This window comes from Apiospora hydei (assembly GCF_038363865.1).
Source record: "Apiospora hydei strain CBS 114990 chromosome Unknown utg000008l_segment0_segment0, whole genome shotgun sequence".
Lineage (NCBI taxonomy): Eukaryota > Fungi > Ascomycota > Sordariomycetes > Amphisphaeriales > Apiosporaceae > Apiospora > Apiospora hydei.
In genome coordinates this window covers 3551608-3570923 of record NW_027117367.1, presented here as the reverse complement: position 1 = coordinate 3570923, position 19316 = coordinate 3551608, and the positions used below count along the sequence as shown (strand labels likewise).

General features: G+C 55.7%; 5 protein-coding genes across 5 annotated transcripts; 1 reads left to right on the top strand and 4 right to left on the bottom strand.

Annotated features, from left to right (window-relative positions):
* Positions 1-7344: 7344 nt before the first annotated feature.
* On the bottom strand, positions 7345-7971 carry PG997_011709 (uncharacterized protein; the record flags this gene model as incomplete). The annotated part of the gene is made up of 2 exons (XM_066816024.1): positions 7345-7704; positions 7780-7971. 2 exons carry the CDS (start codon positions 7969-7971, stop codon positions 7345-7347), a joined length of 552 nt encoding a protein of 183 aa, XP_066665314.1.
* Positions 7972-10902: 2931 nt separating this feature from the next.
* On the bottom strand, positions 10903-11597 carry PG997_011708 (uncharacterized protein; the record flags this gene model as incomplete). Its single annotated transcript, XM_066816023.1, has 3 exons — positions 10903-11195; positions 11286-11484; positions 11580-11597. The coding sequence occupies 3 exons, from the start codon at positions 11595-11597 to the stop codon at positions 10903-10905; spliced, it is 510 nt and encodes a 169-aa protein (XP_066665313.1).
* An 896-nt stretch (positions 11598-12493) lies between these two features.
* Positions 12494-13282, bottom strand: PG997_011707 (appr-1-p processing enzyme family; the record flags this gene model as incomplete). Its single annotated transcript, XM_066816022.1, has 1 exon — positions 12494-13282. One exon carries the CDS (start codon positions 13280-13282, stop codon positions 12494-12496), a length of 789 nt encoding a protein of 262 aa, XP_066665312.1.
* Positions 13283-14562: 1280 nt separating this feature from the next.
* PG997_011706 (uncharacterized protein) lies at positions 14563-14952 on the top strand (the record flags this gene model as incomplete). Its single annotated transcript, XM_066816021.1, is given in 2 exon segments — positions 14563-14681; positions 14697-14952. 2 exon segments carry the CDS (start codon positions 14563-14565, stop codon positions 14950-14952), a joined length of 375 nt encoding a protein of 124 aa, XP_066665311.1.
* Positions 14953-16591: 1639 nt separating this feature from the next.
* On the bottom strand, positions 16592-18834 carry PG997_011705 (Sec1-like protein; the record flags this gene model as incomplete). The annotated part of the gene is made up of 4 exons (XM_066816020.1): positions 16592-17237; positions 17289-18244; positions 18280-18520; positions 18587-18834. The coding sequence occupies 4 exons, from the start codon at positions 18832-18834 to the stop codon at positions 16592-16594; spliced, it is 2091 nt and encodes a 696-aa protein (XP_066665310.1).
* Positions 18835-19316: the final 482 nt, after the last annotated feature.

The window sequence follows — 19316 nt, the reverse complement described above, 5'->3', positions numbered from 1 at the left end:
ACTATTACTTTTACTTTAAACACTCTTTTTATACTCATTTTTACTCTTCTTCTTTTTTATACTTATTTATATCCTCTTTTTCCCTCTTTTTTCTTCTCTTTTTCTTTTCCTTTACTTTTACCCTCACCTTTGTTTTTATATTCTCCCTCTTTTATTTTTACTCTTATATTTATTATAATTATTATTTACTTTTTCATTTACTTTTTCCTTTACTTTTTCCTTTACTTTTTCCTTTACTTTTTCCTTTACTTTTTCCTTTACTTTTCCCTTTATACCTTTATTTTCTTTCTTTTTTTTATATTTTCTTTTTACCCTTTTTCTATTACTTACCTTTTCATTTCTATTACCTTTTCACTTTTTTTATTTCTATTTCTATTTTACCTTTACTTTTATATTTGTTTATTTTCTTTTCACCTTCTCTTTTTACCCTCTCTCTTTTCATTACTCTTATTTCTCCTTTTATTTTTATTTCTACTTTTTTTTATTCTTATTTCTTTATTTTTCTTATTTATTCTTATTTTTATTTTTATCCCTTACTACTACTATTTTTTTACTATTACCGTATTTCTCGCTATACCGCTCACTATTATTTCTATTACTATTATTTTCTCTTTTACTTTCACTTTTTCTTTTATACTTATAATATTACTTTTACTATTATCCTTACCCTTACTATATCCCTTACTATATCCTTCACTACTACTATATCCCTTTACCACTATCGTATCCCTCACTATTACCGTATCCCTCACTATATCCCTCACCACTACAGTATCCCTCGCCATATCCCTTACCCTTACTATATTTATCACTCGCACTATACTTATTACCTTTATCTTTTTTTATTATATTTATATTTTTATTTATTATTTTCCTATATTATATATTTTATTATTAACTTATATAATTATTTCCGGAATCTTTTATCCGTATTTTATTACTTTTTTACTTTTATTTTTATATTTATTTTATTTTTATTTTATTTCGCGTTATTATAATTATTATTATATTTTACTGTTTTACTTCTTTTTATTTTTATTTTTACTTTTTTTATTTGTTTTATTAATATTTCTTTTTATTATATATCTTTTATTTTTTTAGTTTATATATTTATTCTTTTTTATTTTATTTCATAATAAATATCTTCATTTTTTAACCCGTACCATTACCCTCGTTTACCTGATTTGCGATATAATAACCCGCGGGCGACACTACCCTATAAAATATATTATTTTCAATAAACGACACTACTATATAAAATATCCTGTCTCCGACGGGCCAGCTCCGCAAACCGACGGGTCCCACCACCCTGTAAAAATATTGTCTCCGACGGGCCAGCTCCGCAAGCCTGCGGGCGACACCACCCTGTAAAATACATAATTTTTAACCAACGACACCACTATATAAAATATCCTGTCTCTAACGGGCCAGCTACGCAAGCTTCAGGGCGACACCACCCTATAAAATATCCTATCTCCGACGGGCCAGCTGCGTAAGCTTTAAAGATATCTCGATTAAATATAGTATATTTAACGAGATACCTTAAAAAAGCCACATAGTCCGTTTAATCGTAGCCTAAATTCGTAAAATAAATATACTAGCCGCTTTAAATAAACACCACCGAGACCATTATAACTAAAACCACCACAACTAGGACCACCACGACCAAGACCACTACGACCAAGACTACTACGACCAGGATAAGAAATAAAATTGTTTATGTTCACTTCTCTAATAAAACACTATAAGATTATTAAATACCTGGTCGTCGTCAAATCGACCAATATACAAAAAGCCAACATCAACGACATAAAAGCCGTAGATTTCGCTCGCGACAACGAGTTCACAAAGTCCTTGTATTATTAAAACACAACCAGGACCACCACGACCAGGACCACCACGACCAAAACCACCACGACCAGGATAAGAAATAAAATTGTTTATATTCACTTTTCTAATAAAACACTATAAGATTATTAAATACCTGGTCGTCGTCAAATCGACTAACATACAAAAAGCCAACATCAACGACATGAAAGCCGTAGATTTCGCTCGCGACAACGAGTTCACAAGGTCCTTGTATTATTAAAACACGACCAGGACCACCACGACCAGGACCACCACGACCAGGACCACCACGACCACCACGACCAGGACCACTACGACCAGGACCGCCACGACCAGGACCGCCACGACCAGGACCGCCACGACCAGGACCACCACGACCAGGACCACCACGAAATATTGGAGCTACCTTGTAGCGGAGATAAAACCGGCGGCAGCGAGGTCTACGAGGCCGCGGCGACGACGAGGCCTGGTGCGTTCGATAAAGCGCGGCAAGATGCAGGACCACGATAACCACGACCACTACGACGAAGACTATACAGATTAAAACGGTTAGCGTTATTTTAATAAACGCTATAAAAGTAATAAAACTAAAAAAATAAAGATTAAAAACTCGATAATATAATCGCTCGCCACGCCGCGAAAGCGTTTGTAACAACCGCCCCGTCAACCCGCCGCGTTCGGCAAAGCCACCCGGTATACGATTCGTCGCTCGCGTCTATATCGAACGCTTCTCGTAACAGCCTCTGTAGCGACTGGCTCGTCCCGGCCAGCATCGCTACCGGGAGTACCGTATCGATCCAATCACACTCGCCCCCGGCCACCCCCTCGCCTTCCGCCCCCGTACACCACCCCTGCGGCAGCCCACACCGGTAACAGCAGCTATACTCGCTAAATCGCAGCCTTTCTCGCCACGTACGATACTCGGCCGCCCGGATCGTGTGGCATACCCGAAATGCGTGCGAAACCTTCCTTTGTAACGCTTCCGGCCGGCCCCGTTGTAACCACTTGACGAAGCAGACGGGGCACTTCCCTTCCCGTACCTCGTCCAGCCAACGTTGTAGTACCCGGTCGGTTTCGTGCTTTTTCCGGTACCATTGCTGGAGCCGGCCCTCGCCCTCGCCCTCGCCCTCGCCCCTACTCTGACCCTCGCCCTGACCCTCGCCCGGACCTTGACCCTCGCCAGCACACCGGTCACACGGCTCGCCTTGAACCCCTGCGCAGTCCCCGCCTTGCCCGTCCAGAAACGTCCCGAACACGACCCGCCGGCAGTCGACGCTCTGCACGAACCACGCCATCGCCTGCCGGTTCAGCTGCTCGACGTCGCTCCTCTGCGGATCCTGCCACGCCGGCCGTCCGTCCCACACGACCACCGAATCGACCGTCTCGCCTTCCCGCCGCCCGCCCCGGCCCGTCTGCTGCGCGAAGTCCACCAGCCCGTACGGCAGCCCCGCGTGCACCACCGCCACGATCCCTTGAATGTCGACTCCGGTCCCCAGCCCCGTCGTCGCCGCAATCCAGCTGCTGCCGGCTTTACCGCTCACCCACGCCTCGAGCCGCCCCCTCCGCGTCGCCTCGTCGACGTCGCTGTGATAAAACGCGCAGCCGATCTTGTCCGCCAGCCCCTCGCACGCCTGTTTCGACCGGCAGTACACGACCCCCTTTTCGTCCTTCCGCCAGCCGCGTTGCAGCCGGATTACCGTACGGATCACCTCGTCGTCTACCGCCGTCGGCCCCGGCGCTACCGTCGTTACGCGGTATCGGATATTCCGCTTGATCGTCGACGCCCGTACGATCTCGGCGTCCTCGGCCAGCATCACCTGCCGGAACGCGCGCTCGAGCCGCACCGGCAGCGTCGCCGTAAGCAGCACCACGGGGCAGTCGAACCGGTGCAGCTCCCGGAGCTCTTCGAGCCGCGGCCGGTACGCGGCGTCCATCAGCACGGTATGGCACTCGTCGATAAAGATGCGCCGGAGCAGCCGCCTCGCGCGTAAACTGTCGGCGTACGCGAGAAACTCGCCGCCGATCGCGACGTCCGCGCTCACGACGACGAGCCGCGCGACCCGGGCTTGTTCTTCGCGCCCCTCGACCTCGGCCGGCTGCCAGTGTAAACAATCCAGCCCGGCGTCCCTCGCGCGTCGCACGAGATCGTCGATTAGCGCGGTGAACGGGACGACGACGATACTCACGCCGGCGTGCATGTCGGGCAGCGCCGGCAATTGAAACAACACGCTCTTTCCGCCCCCGTCGGGAGCACGACGATAAGCACGGCGTTGCCGCGTAGCGCCAGCACCCGACGGGCGCCGTCTTCCTGCTCCGCCGACCGCCAACGCGCCCCTTTTCCGAGCAGCGTCTCGAGCGCGCCGTCGGCTTTTTGTTGTTGCCGCGCGGCCGCGTCGTCGGCCGGGGCCTGCTGGTGTCGCTTCGCCGTCTGCTCCGCCTTTCGACCCTCGTCCTCGCCGCCGTCGGGGTGGTTGCGTTTTCGGCTGTGGTCGCCGCTGCTGTCCGTCCTTTCGCCCTCGCCGCCTCCGTCGAGATAGCGGTGCCAAAGCCGGCTGATCTCGCGGTAGTTGGCCACCATCTGCGGCTGGAGTTGGCCCGGGAACCGAACGTCGACGGCGTAATGCTGGCGCGCGGTCGCGGTGCTGTGCGTCGCTTGCAAGTCCCACATCGACTCGATCCGGGCCCCTCGCCGCGCCTCCCCCGTCGCCGCGTCCCGGACGAGCCCGCCCCCGGCCTCGTCGTCGCTGTCGGCCTCCCCGCGAGTTCTACCTCGACCTGCCGGATCACGAGCCCGCGGATCGTGCGGCCCAGCTCGATCGCCACGTGCCGGTAGCTGGACACCGTGAGCTCGACCCCGACGTACCGGCCGGTTACGCGCACGAGCTGTTTCGTAAGCTCGGCCGTCTCCCACGGGCCCTTTTTTCGTCCGTCCTTCCACAGCCAGTCGTCGAGCGACGGCGCCGCCCCCGGTATGCCGGCCTGCGCCTGCAGCAGCCGCTCGAACGGGAGCAGCCAGACGACGTACGCGACCATCATCTTTCCGACCCGCGCCGGCAGAAAACGCGCCACCTTCCGGCCGATACCGCGGATCGCTTTGCTTTTGTCGCGGTCGGTGACGAGCATCACGTCGCCGTCGAAAACGAACACGTTCCGGAGCAGCTGCTGCGTATCGCAGTGCCGCAGCGTCATCACCTCCGGCCCGCGGCCCGGCTGCCCGCCCCAGACGTGCGTGTTGACCAGATGGGCGCGCCGGAAGTCCTGCAGCCGGTCGAGCCAGCGCCGCACGGGCTCGTTCCGCCACCGCCCCCGCCGCCCGTCCCACAGCGTCGCGCGCGCGAGCCCGGCCAGCCGCGCGTGCCCCGGCCGCAGCCAGCCGTTGGCCTCGTGCGTCGCGAACGACCGGCCGGCGCCCTCGAACATGACCGTGTCGACGATGCGCGCGAGGTCGAGCGACCCCGCGAGCGCGCCCCAGCCGCCGAAGCAGAGCCCGTCCAGCAGCGCCTCGGCCTCGTCGACGACGGCGCGCGCGGCCATCCGCACGTCGTCCACCCGGACGCGCTGCCCGAAGTAGCGAAGCGACTGCCCCTCGGCCTCCCACAGCACCCGCGCCGCGCCGCCCTCGTTTCGGCGGTGCCCCTTCCCGTACGTCATCCAGCGGACGATGGTGCTGACCGGCGTGTTCGTCCCGTCGGCGAGCCACGCTCGATGCTCCCGTTTGAATTCCTCGACCGCGTCGGCATCGACGGCCTCCGGGTCCTCGGGCTGGCCCTCGAACGCCGCCTCGAGCAGCAGCGCCCGCGCGCACCAGAGCAGCCCCGCGAGCCGCGGGGTGTAATGCTTCGCCTGCCGCCACGCGCGCCGCGTAACGTCGATCCCGAGCACGGCGGCGAAGTGCAGAAGCGGGCTCTCGAAGACGCGGCCCCCGAGCTTCTGCTGGAGCGAGTACACGCAGAACTGGAAGACGGCGCGGCCGAGTAGCCCGCGGGCATCTGGCTCCTCGCCCTCCTCTTCCGCCGCCTCGGCCGCCTCCTCCCCCTCGTCGAGCGCCGCGACCACGTCGGCCAGCGCGTCCCACTGCCGGTCCGCGAACCGGATCCCCCGTTGCGCCCCGGCCTCGTCGCGCCCCAGCTCGTACGCCCGCACGCAGTAGCAGAGATAGCGCCGCCAGTACCCCCGGTACGTCTCCATCGTGTCGGGGTGCTCTTTCGCCCCGAACGGCCGCGCCGCCGGCCGGCCCGGATCGGTGCTCGCGAGCCAGCGCCGCGCCTCGTGCGGCACCCACGCGAGCCGCTCGAGCGACCGCGCCACTTCCCCGTCGAACGCCCCCGCGAGCCGCGCCAGCCGCGCCTGCGCCGCCCGCGCGTCCGGGTCGCGCAGCTTCGCCCGCGCCGCCCGCGTGACGGGGGCCGCGCTCGCCTCGTACAGCGCCACCAGATCCTTCCCTTCCAAGTGCCGCGCCCAGCCCATCTCGCGCACCCAGACCGAGTCGCCGTCGATCCCCGCCGGCCCGTCGGCCACGCGCCGCCGCGCCTCGTCCTCGGCCGTCAACTGCGTGCCGTACGCCGCGAGCATCGGCTCCCAGCCGTCGTCCCGCTCTCCGCCGCTGTCGCCGCCCTCGCCCTCGCCCTCGCCCGCCACGATCCAGTACCGCGCGTGCCGCCCCGGCGAGTACGACTGCAGCGTCACGCGCGTCCACCCGCGGCCCGCCCGTCCGGCCCTCGCGTGCTGCGGCGCCGTCCGCGCGTGGTGCGTCATGTTGTTATAATTCACCGTCCGGTACGCGCACCCGGCCGAGGCGCACGCGTACCCTTCGAGCCGCGCGAGCCCCTCGACCGCCGCGCGCCCGTCCGCCGGCAGCTCGACCGTCGCGGGGTCGCGCGCGCCGCCTTCGACCGACCGGCATCGCGCCAGCACCCGTTGGAGCCGTTCGCCCGTGAACCGGTGCCGGTTGCGAAAGTGCGACGCCGCCGCGCCGACGCCCGCCCGGCAGAGCAGGCAAAGCACGACACGGCGACGCGCGTCGATAACGACGACGTCGGCCAGATCGTTTTCCGCGTTCATCCGTGTTTTATACGATCGAGTTTATTCAGGGTTTATTATATTATTAAAAAAAAAAAATCGAGTGTTTCGTATACATCGTACGCGTCGTTCGCGCGAAATCCCCTGCGTCGTACGGCGTAACGCCGATAACCCCAACTCTACCCTAAATTACCCTAAGTGGGGGCGCGCGCGCGCGCAGCCAATCCGCGCGCTCGTCGTACGGGAACTCGTCGTACGGGAACCGGCCCGTGCGCGGGCCTCACCCCACGCCCAACGGGCGCTCGTTCTCGGAGAACGGCGGGGGAATGGCGGGCAGCCGCCGAAGCAGACTATTCGTTAATATACGCATCAATTGCGATTGGCTGAGCTAGGACATTTGCATCATAATTCTTCCTGCCGGACTCGTCTCCCCCTTCTCAACCCCCGTCTTCCAATCTGTGCTCCAGCTGGTGGTTCCTACTTGGCCGGACAATACGTGTCGACCGCCCGATTGCCGCAATCACTCCCGCCATGTTGCCAGCACTGGCTGTCCCACCCGTTGATCATCATGAAGACGCTGTCAAAGCAATTGCTCCAAGCCGCTGGCTGCTCCTTCTCGCAGAGCGACAAGCATCGCGGACAGGCCCCCTCGTAGGCGCCGTTCGTCGTGGCCAAGCATGCCTCGAGAGGCGTGCTGAAAGTCGGGGTAGGTGTAGGAGTGGCAACGGTGGTGCTGCTGCTGGTGGTCGTAGGTGTCGCGGGAGGGATTCCGTAGTTCTGCTCGATGCAGTACGAGTTGCCGACGACGAGATCACAGCCGTCGGCTTGGCTTGGGTTCTGCAGAGAGAGTAGGTGGTTAGCGATCTGTCTACCTTGGCAAGTAATTCACTGTCCGGAGATATGAGTGCTTACATATGCTTCAAACTGCTCGAGGGTGATACCCCAGTATTCGCTTATGCTGGCACAGGTGTCGTTTTCGACGGCGACCTGCCAGTACGTGCAGTCCCGGATGGTGTCCGGTGCGGCCGTGGTCGGCGGGTCGACCGGGAACTGCGCTGCGCCCAGAGCGGGCAGCAGGGCGAGGCCGAATGCAAGGGCGAACATCGGAATGGCTGTGCTTCGGGCAGGTAGGTACTTGCTTAAGACAAACTCAGGCTAACAATGTTTGAGGAAAGACAGCTTGCGATGTCTGTTTTTTAAGTAACGACACGAAAGTGTCGCCTCACTTATATATTCGTTCCCAGACTAGCCCGCTAGTCCGGCATGGCTGCCTGCGCCGTCTGCTGCCTGTGCAATCCCCTGAGCTAGGATCTTTTCGTCCGCCAAGCCCATCTCAAATCTTCATGCATGATGAAGGATTCCTGCCATTTCCAATACGAGATGAGAGTCTTTGCAGGTTTCGCTGATTGCAGGCCTGATCGAATTCTCGGGGTTTGCTTGGCGTTGAAACGCTCGAGTCGATAATGGCGCGAAGTAGAAAACGTCAATCGCCTTGCAATTTCCCAACTGTCGCCTTAAGTGGGGCCTTCTCTGCCTCAACTACCGAAGCCGTCCTAACACGGACTTGACTGCAGTCTTTTCGGTGTCGGCGGGATAACTCTCGTCGATCCCACCATCCCACATCCAGCCACTTCCCCTGTATGCGCAAGTTGACCCAGTAGTGATTTGGAGGCACAGATGACAAGAAGAACGGATAACTATATAGGGGATACGTCCAATATCGTAGGCCTCAACACATGAAGTCGACTATCATGAGCCCCAAAGGTTTCAATTGCCACGGCGGAAGCTGTGAGTCGAGTAACAATGAATCAAATGATCGATTGAAGAGGAGCCACGATGATAAAGCCTTTGCCTTCCAGCTAGGGCTCATCATGGACACTTACAAGAGACACGAGCCACTGAGTCCAAGGAAAATATCAAGGTACCACCAGAAGCAAAGCACCATATGATTCAACAGTCTCTACCTGGGCACCAGTACCTTACTCCGCTCCTTTTGTTTCATTCGACTCCGTTCAATCGATTTGTCCCATTCAACTCAGTCCTCCTGTACGTTTTCCCATCTCCATGCAACTCAGATAACAGGACGAAAAGTCCAGCTGGATGAACACGGATGCGCGCCAGACTCAGGACCAAAATTCCGGTCTCTTGTACAGATGACGTCGAGGGCGACACGTTGCAGCTTGTAGTGCAGTTTCTCGTATGACATGGTCAATCCCTTACATAGATGAACAAACCGACGAGGGGGCCGTCGTTATGCCGGAGGGAGCGCGTTCATACTGTCTCAAGTGCCGGGAGTTTCCTCTCTTGTCACATTCATCTATTGCTGGTTGTTATGGCCCCTGAGTGAGCTCACCACCCGATCGCCGACGATAGGCAACACTGCATTGACCTTGATCATCCCTTGGGAGCAATGATGCGTTGGCAACAGCATGTCCTACACGTGTCTCGTTGTCGCTGCCTCGAACATCAGATGTTGCTGTGGGAAACTCCATTGTTCGCAAGGAAAGATCTTCTAAGACGCCAGAGTCCACGACTATTCAATCAGAATGTGTGAGACGTCTAGTTGGCCAAGACGACCCGGTGACTAGGAACGAGGACGCACATTTTGTATTCATGCATGCCTTGCCTCGAATGCAACCGTCGACCAGGTCCCAGATATGGGTGCGACAGTACCCATCTGATATAGCAAGCGTCTAGTGGTCCAATCCCACGAGGGTATGCCAGAAATGGCAGCCCACCATTAGAGCTACATACGCGCAGTGCTACATTGAACCAAAACAAGCAACTTTGCTAGCGCCAACACAGTCACATCGAGATCATGCAAGTCGACCGACTGCAGTGCTTCCGTGCGGCCAGTAGCATTTTCTAAGATCATACCACATACATCCCTAGTGCTACTCCAACATATTTTGAGATATCATCGTTGGTCCTCCGTGATTGCTTCCACTGTGTTGAGCTTGACCATGCACCTCCCCCTTACACACATTGGCCCCTTACACCTAAACCGCATGATCGCTTAAGTTCACTCCAGTATTGGGGTGTTGCGGCGGCGTCTGACTGTTGACCAAGTACGAAGCAGCACTCAACATTGTGGACCATAGGATAATTCGCATGCCCCATGCTGCATACCTTTGGCGATCGGACGAGCCAAAGGAAAGATTAACAAATTAGGAAACGACGCGATCGAGACGCGAGGTCTATATAAAGGTCGTCTTCGCAGACATCCTTCGAAGGAGAGTGCTGCAGGATCATCCATCACTCCTCCAGAAACCTCCTTATTCCACTAACTCGTCACTCGCGACCTCTTCTCTCATTATCTACATCCTCACATCTCCATACACCTCCAACAGCAAAAGGGGCACTCAGGACAAGAAAACACCATGAAGGTAAGGCTCACATAACAGGCGTATAACCGAGTTTGATCACTAACTAGAATACCGTCACTGCCAGCTGCAATCCATCCTGGTCTTCGCTTTCGGCACCACTGCCTTGGCTGCCGCATTGCCGCTGGTCCCGTCTGAAGGCTCAGTGAACCTAGTCGAGCCAGTTGACGAGCAAAGCTGCAAGGGCACCGACAGCTGCAACACCAGCTGCAATGACACCAATAGCTGCTGAGCTCTTTGATGTCAGACATCGACGGTTGTGCCTGTGTAGCAATGGGCTTGCAAGTCACGTGGCGCGATGCCTGACAGGTGTTAGGTTGAGGGAGCGCGAGGGGATTCATGATAACCTGGGGACATCTTCTGCTCCCGTTTACTTCTTCGTTTGGGCCTCCATTTCACTCGCTGCACATTGTATCTGGAGGCATTTAGATAGTTGTTACCTTTGAATCGTGGCTAAAACAGTCAATTGAGTATGTAGTAGTGGCGAGCACACGATATTTTGGGATTGTCGGAGCGCCATACTGGTGAATATACTATGTTGTACCAATTTCCACACATCAGCACTATGCCTACAGTCCACCTCATCATGTGCCGTCGACTATCCAAGGGTTGCAATCGATGCCGCATTCCCTCGTAAAAGCACCGGTCTCGGCTACCGGTGGCTACGCAGTGGTCGAGGAGGACCAGATACATAATCAAGAGCACGGTCACCTGCGGATAGGTCCTCGCGCCATCGGGACGCGATTTGGGCGGTTTCGATCAGCTTGCCGAGCTGCGACTTGTCCAAGACGTGAGATCCGGCGGCGTGGCATGCGACGATAACGCACCCATGGCGGGCGGCTTCTATGACCAAGGCTTTCCCCAGCTGGGGCATCTTGAAGAAGAGCGACATGGTGTACAGATTGGCGATGACGCGCTGATCCCCGAGGCGAGGGTGTCTAAGCTCTGAACGATTTGATTAGTAAATTCTCCGAGTCCTCTTCTCCGTCGAGTATTCAGGTGGGTGGAAACGGGTAGTATCGGCCCCGTCCTCACCACACCACAGTCGCCGACCAGATGTTCCAAGAGGCAGTGAAAGGTAATTCCGAGCTCCAGCTGGTGACTGGACGAAAGTCCGTACTGGATTGGGCTTAGGGGGCATCTCTGAGTTACCTGCCGCGTAGATGTACCGGAGAAGAGTGTTGACAAGGTCGCTGGGGAATTGGTATATGTTGATCCTGTTCTTGTGTCCATCCTACAGTTTCATAAGTTAGGCTTAGTCCCGGGCTCGCACAGTTGAATATAACTCTGTTTGAACATTGTCTTGGTTAGGTACGATGACGGACGTACTTGAGGCCGAGCTTCCATTTTCTCCCGGAACCACGGGCATCGGGAGGACAGAAGGTTCTTGTGCAGAGACCATTGTACTCTTTGACAATGGACCACCATATCGGACGATTTGCCGGTGCGAAAGAGCCTGTTTCGTTGTTAGCAGTATCCATGTACCTACCATTGCTCACGTCCAATGTGCCAATAATACTTACGTCAGATCGCTCAGGCTTTTGATTTCGAACAGCCTGGGTGCCATTCTTCTGATTTGAAAATGGTATCGGGATTTCTCAGGGTGTGATGGATCTGAAGGGGGAAAGGATGAGGCAGAGGGACGGAATGGCAGACTGGTTACGACGAATTGTTGTCTAGCAAGCCTTGTTCGAGAAAATAGGGGTCCGAGGCCACTATGGAGTATGCAAGTATTGGTTCTCATTCAAGTAATATCTTCTCGCAAGCTCCGCTGAAGGTTGGTAATAAGCTTGGCTCGATCCATGGATGCGGCATATGGTAGTTAGGACATGTGTTGCAGAGTTTCATCTGCATTAGGAACATGTCCCCTTTTTGAAGTTTCACTGAACTGTAACTTCTCAGTGGGCCTTTCGTTTCGGTCGACCGAAGACAATATTCCATGGAAACCGAGATGGGATAGAACAGTATCGAAAAGGAAGCCCTCATCCGATACCTGAACCTGATTGCGATCCATATAGAAAGATGCGAGGCTCTACGATAAGGAGTGGCTGGTGTTTACGTATGATGTGAGGATGAGGCATAGATTCTATCGCCGCAACCCTTCCACTGTAATGAACTTTATGACGAAAAGTGCTTCAAGAGTCGGAATCTGAAGTTGTCTTCAACTATTGAATTGGTTACTGAAATTATGTACGGCAACTGCCTACGAGACAGTTTTCCTAAACCTGGCAGAGCCCATCCAACTACCTTTTCTCTTGTTTCCAGGTCGCCTCAACTTCGAGGGAGTAATCGCCGAGTTCCTTCCATCCCAGCCTGCTCCATGTCTCGGGATTCCGCGATGCATCCTCAAAGTGCTTCATCGCCAGCACGGCCTGGGCAGCCCAGCGCTCCGGGCTGACGCGACCCACGCCGGTGGCCAGGGGCGTCATGAGCACGCTGCGAATCTCATCCTCATCCCCGCCATTGCCCGCCGCCTTACCCTCGCGGACGGCGCGGTTGTGGTTGTCGACGGCGCACAGCAGGCCCCAGACGCACTCATAGACGACCTCGCGGTTCCACTCGGCGTCGCTGGGCAGGCGCATGGTGGGACAGAGGGCGACGCGCTTCACACCCCAGACGTTGCGGGAGCGGGTGTTGCGGGCGGCGAACTTGCCGTCGTCCCACGGGATCTGGATCAGGGTGCAGGTCCCGGGCGGAGCGAAGCCGCGCCACTGCCGGTACAGCTGGGCCTGGACGGCGCGGGTGAGGGCGCCGTAATCGTCGATGGGCGAGAGGGCGCGAGAGATGGCGTCGTCGAAGGCGCCGTCCATGACGCCGTACGAGTTGGCCGGCGACACGATGGTGTCGAACTTGACGGCGGCGGGTAGCTGCGACAGGGCGTAGTCGTGGACGGCAATGGAGATGGTGTCGGGCAGCTGGTGGTGCTGGTGGGCTTCGTTAAAGGCGGCGATGTACTTGTCCTGCATGCACAGGAGCTGGATGTGGGGGATGTGGGGGTTGCTGTTGGTGGTGCTGCCCGACGATGCCGACATGATGTTTTCTTGCAACCAGGCAGGTATGGATGTGATAAGGTTGAATCGAGTCATCAAGCAGATGTAATTCGTTTCGTTTAGAACAATTGAGAGTTCAGCTTCTTAAGAGCCGGATGTAAGAGCTCAAGAAGTGAGTGATGATCAGTGGTTATCCTGTTGCCTGCCCTGTCGTGCACTAGCAAAGCACCGCCCGTCATCCGTACTTTAGCGGTTACGTGGCGGCCGACAGCGCTGACCGCGGGGCGCAGCGCCATCGCCAATGTATTGACTACCTACCTGAAATGTCTCTTGAAGAACTAGTATCAGCGAGCTGTGGCTCATGTCTCAGAAGACGACATATTTTTCTTGTGATTTTTAGATATGTCTGATTCATCTGCGATGCTGCATACTTTGAGCATGAGAATGAAGGTAGCGCACGTGGCCGCTCGCTGACTATGGTGCGGCCATGGAGGGATGCATTGCATCTATCTACGTCGCAGCAAAGTGCATAGATATAAGTAGAAGACCAGTCTCTTAGTACGTCCATAGCCTTCACGACCGCAATGGTGAACTCCAGGGGCTAGTTTCAAGTATTCACTGTCAATGGAAAGTCACCACGCGAGCCTCAGTACACCCTCCATGCTGTTCCGGATATGTTTCCACTTCCATGGTGTTGACATTGACACAGTTAGCCACCAACGTTGGCTATACCAAGCTCCAGCTCCAGACCAGGCAGGGAGACAAGCTGCCCGACTTCAGTTTCTGGAGCCAGCACGCGCCCAATAACTCTCTGTCCGCTGCCAACTAAGCCGCCACATCTTCGCTGACTGCCGGGAGCGGGGGTTGAGACGAAGCTTGTCGAGAACGTTCTCGACAAGATCTCATTGGCGCGCGGCGGCGTCCTACACATCGAGGCCGGCGAGTACTACCTATTATCTGGCGTGACTATCCCGGGCAAGACCAAGACCCAGCTAAGAAACGGGCACCAGGATCTGACACTCCGGTCGATATTACCGACAAGCACGTCCCGGTGGGCTCAGATAACGTCGCTGAGAAGGAGGCACCCGGCCTCAAGGTTGGGCAGTCGGTCTTCATCCACAGAGCCGACACTTAGTACTGGCCAATCTTGAAGCGAGGTACCATTGGGTAATATAGACGTTGCCAGAAGTACGAGATACCGACCACCAGAGCGCTTCAGCCCAAAGACACAGTCCTCTAGCCCCACAGGACTCAAACCACATCCTCCAACAAGGTGACTTTACATGATGGACCAGATGGACTCCTAATGCATGAGTTTCGAGATGGCGCCCTACACGCCGCCCACGGACCCATCTGAGGTGGCCCTCGAGTCCCTGAGCACTATATTGAGCCCGAGTTGCTTCGGTCACGTGGTTGGCGAAGTGTCGCTCACGGTGCTGGCGTGAGCGGCCGACAGCTGGACGCGCGACCTGGAGATCCGGGGATGCAACAACGCCGTGAGCGTGGCCCAAAACGCGTCGCGCGCCACGCTGCAAGGGCTGGTCATCACCCGCAACAGCGCGGCCTACAACAGAATCAGCTTCGCTATCAAAATTCGTATAGTCGAGATCTATGTCCTGATCGTAAACAGCTATATCCGCGTTTTGGATCACAATACCAAGTTAAAGTCGTTCCCCATCGCCATCCAGGGTCTCACCGCGGGACCGAACTAGGCCGCTTACTATTCGGCGACGCAGCTCTATTGCAGATTCAGGTGGGTTCCCTATTTCCTCAAACGACGTACTCATTTTCAGTGTGTAAGTCCATGCCAACGAGTCTCTCCTGCCTGCCGCGCAGCCCCTGGCATACTGGGCCCGCGGACTGCTCATAGACTACTTGTCCGCGACTTCCGCGTTCATGAACCGGGGCGGCCACAGGAGCCGGCATGGTCGGCTCACCAACAGCGGCGTAGCCTGGAACACCGGGCGACTACCACATACAGAGTCCGCCGCTCGGGCGCGGTAAAGGGGAAAATCGGAACCATGGTCGCAGAGAAAAAGGCAGTGGTCTCTGCCAGTCTGTTTGAGACACAGCTGGCCGATCGAAAGAATTATTTTCATAGTGATTGGGTGACTTGGATGAGCTCGTAGCATGAGAAGCGGCAGACGCTGGATTGGGGAGATGCTGAAGGAAACTGTAGTAGCTTACAAATCGTAACATGACTGTCTGGAGCCTCAAATTACAGGTATAACGAACACGATTCCTACTTGCATGAAATATAAAAGTGTCATATCTGCTTATTTCTTCATCTCATGCGACTCATGTTGTCCGATCTGTCACTGGACACCCTGACTACAATACTTGTAAGACCATAGGGTCACCATAGCAAACTTCTAGTTCTCGAGGTTAGCTCGAGGAAGTACACAGTGTGCTACTTGTGGTCAGATGCGCCATGCTTAGATGGGCGAGTCCCTCGTCGGTCAGGAAACCCTGCATGTAGAACGGTGATGGAGTGTACTATGTATGTAAAATCAAAGATGCACTTTCTGGTATTATCAGTGTCGTTGCAGAGACAGGGGCTCAACGATCCACCTCCTCTTTTGTCAACATCTCCGAGACATTTCTGTACGATGGACCGTATCTTCAGTCGCGAATCCAAGAACCATCTCCACTGAGAAAAGAATCTCTACTGGGAGGAAACAACAGTCTCAAGCGGCCCTACTTACCCCGGAGATTCCCCTGTTGGGAGGTGCAAGCGGTTGGTCCACTATGTCGAGATACTGCTGCTACACAATGGGAAACTAAGGCCTCTGCGTGCGACTCCAACCTCAACCACTAGAAGGGAACACCAGGACTCACCGATAACCATCCTTCAGTTCCGACCAGAAGCACGTCTTCTTCGGAGCAACTTTAGTGGCCGAACAGAAAATTCAGGGGCCAGTCCAATATTAACGGAGAAAATCACATAAGTAGGTCGCCCCGTATGTCTAGGGCCAGTAAGATGCCCATCCAACGCCGCGTACTTAGGCATCTTCAGCATCGAGAGGAGGGGCAATTTACACCGCGGTGAGGGTGGATGAGGATTCCTACAAGGCAAGCAGGAAGGAGTTGCAAACGGGCATGCCGGGCCCTTATGTGCAGCTTGCCGGTAATTGGATAACCCCCGAGAAGAAATCTTTGGGACTGCATCTTTCAACAATCTGGAATAGCAACAAGCCGGGCCAAAGTAAAATGCAACGAGTAGTGCAGCAAGCCGCAGGTTACAGCATACACCAACATATAGATAGTCAGAAACATGAGAGAACCTTCAAATGCAAGTGCCGTAAATTCGGGATATCAATTCATCGCTCATCGCTCGAGTCACTATCTAGCCTAACTACCCACCTCCTGCCCCAAACTCCGCAGCGGCCCCTCGACGAACTCGGTCGCGTTCATGATCTCGGTGGCGCCGTAAATGGCCCGCTTCTTGGCCCGCTCGCTGCCCGTCCGCGCGATCCACTCCTGCAGGTTGCCGTACTCGTCCATGCTGCCGCCGCCGACGACAAAGACAATGGCATCCGTGTAGCCCTGCCGCCGCTGCCCGAAGCTCGGCTGGTTGGCCATGCCCGGCCCTTGCATCCCCGGCATGCTACCTGGCGTGCTGCTGGCGCCGCCGGACCGCAGCGCGCTGGGCGGGGGCATGGTGCCGCGTGCGTTGGCGCTGCGGGGGTCGAAGAACATGTAGCCCTCGGTCTTGGCCAGGGCCGACGTGGAGGCGGTCTGGGGGTCCATGATGGATTCGACGATCTTGGTCACGGTGAGATCGCGGTTGACCGGGATCAACGTCTTAAGCGCGCCGCTCAGCGAGTCGAGGTTGAACCCGCCAGGTAACGTGACTCCGGCGTCCTTCACTCGGTCGGTGAGTCGTGTGGAGAGATTCGAGAAGCGCCCAAACAGGTCGGACCCTCCTTGCTGGGACGCAGGCTGGGTGGTGTTGTTGATGGTAGTGAGTTGGGTCATCTTGGTCGTCGCACGAACCCTGGCATGTCATGTCAATCAAAGCCAAGAAAAGAATGTGCAAAAAGCTTACTGTCGAACGTAGGCCAGAGAAGTGGTGTCGACGCCGATCGCCTTGAGGGCCTCCTCAAACTGGGTCCACTCGGCCCGGCTCACCTCCTGCTCGGTGCTCAGGAACCAGATGATGAAGAGGCGCAGCTTGTCGAGGGGCTCGTTGCCCTTCTCCTCGTTCTTGATCACCTCGAGCACCTGCGCCTTGGTCTGCTTCATGACGTCCTCCTCCATCTGGAAGTAGTTGTCGAGCTGGCGGTTCTTGATGCCAGTCAGCAGGGCGGCGAGGATGTTCATGTGCATGTCCAGCACGTTCTTCCTCTCCCGGAGCTCAGGTAGCAAAGTGATGGCCGCCTTGAGGTGGTGCGCGCTCGCGCTCGTGTCGTTCTGGAGATCTTCTATCGAGGAGGCGCCCGTCTTCTTGGTGATGTCAGCCGCGTCGTCTTTGTACCGCGTCAGCTCGGCATCGATGTCCTCGGCGACCTGAGGGAACGGCAGCGCGGCGTTCTTCTCCCAGAAGAAGTCGGTGGCCGTCAGGTCGTACGACTTTTTTGTTGTACCCTTGGCGGGGTTGCCTTCCTCCACCGGGGTCTCGATAGTGATACGGTTCAACTTCATGTTGAGCACGTCGTGGACCAGCGACTGGTAGGTCCAGGAGTGGGAGAGCATGGGGTTGAGGTCGACGTTGCGGTCCAGGAGGATGAGGACCGGCCGTGATGTGGGGGTACCGGCCGACGAAGACGGGCGGGCGCTCGAGGAGAACAGGTTATCCTTGGAGTTGAGGATGTGGTCTCGGAGTTTGCGGTCCAGCTTGCCGGCAATCATCTCGGCCGCCGCGCCCTTGGGACAGCGTATTATGGGGATGACGCCCATGGTGACGACGACGCTGAAGAGGCCGCTCACTATCCTGTCCACCACATGGTCCAGCTCTTCGTCCTTGGTCTTGGCGCTGTTGAGGGCCCAGTAGGTGTTCTCCTTCTGCATGCCCAGACTAAAAGGTCGGGCTCGGAGACGATGAAGTTGAGATACTGGTCAAAGAGCTGCGCAATGTGCTCCGAGGTCTCGGTGGCGGCGGTCTGGGCGGCGAAGTCTTCGAGCAGGGGTCTCGGTATGGAGGAGGTGAAGTTGATGTAGGCAGGCGTGTAGAGGCCCCGTTGCAGGTCGTTGGTGATGTTCTCGAGGTTCTTGGGGCTCGGCTCAAGCAGGTAGATGGCTGGCACATCGGGTATCGGGTGTCGGTTGGTGTTGATGTGTCTGAACAATCCGTCTTAGCCAAACTGGCATTCCAATGCTGGCAACTTCAAAATGGGGAGAACCTACAAATGCATGGTGACCCCCATGGACCGAAGATCGCTCACCCGAAGCACGCTGCTGATGACATCGCGGCCGAGGTCGTCGAAGACAAGGACCTTCCAGATAGGTTCGCCTTCTGCTGTCAGGATGGGGCCGACGGGAGCCAGGGAGCCGTTCGCATGGGCGGCTGCCTCGTCTTCTTCCTTCTGGACGACCTCGTTGAGGTTCAGGATCTTGCGCAAAGAAGCGATCTGGCGGTCGCGCAAGGACGCCATGGCTGCGGAGCTGGTGATTGCGACTGGGGGCAAGCGCAATTGGCGGTGGTGAATCTATTCGCGAATTGCTTGTCGGTCGTCGCTGTCGCCCGTTCTCGAAGAGTGGTAGGGCTCGTTTGGATGATGTATGCCCGCGGGCCTGTGATACGCGTGTCCAGATGGATGGTGGGCTGCTACTTTACGGTGGGGCCCTCGGAGCAGCAGCATGCATGGGGTGCCTGGCAGGCTGCGGGAGCTGGCAATTGTCGGACTTGGACTTGTGCTCGGGCTTCGGATGCGTTCAATGTGCATGTACGTAGTAGGTCTTGGGGGTAGGAGGTGTGGTCGTGTCAAGTGTAATCGCAAAAGACGTCCAAGTGCTGGAATACAGGCACACGAACACCGAACATTGAAGCTTCAATTGAACAGCGCCTGCACTGCACCTTGGTGGGAAGGCTCAGTGGGTTTGGGGGAGCTATGGATGGATGGCAGATTAGTGGAGG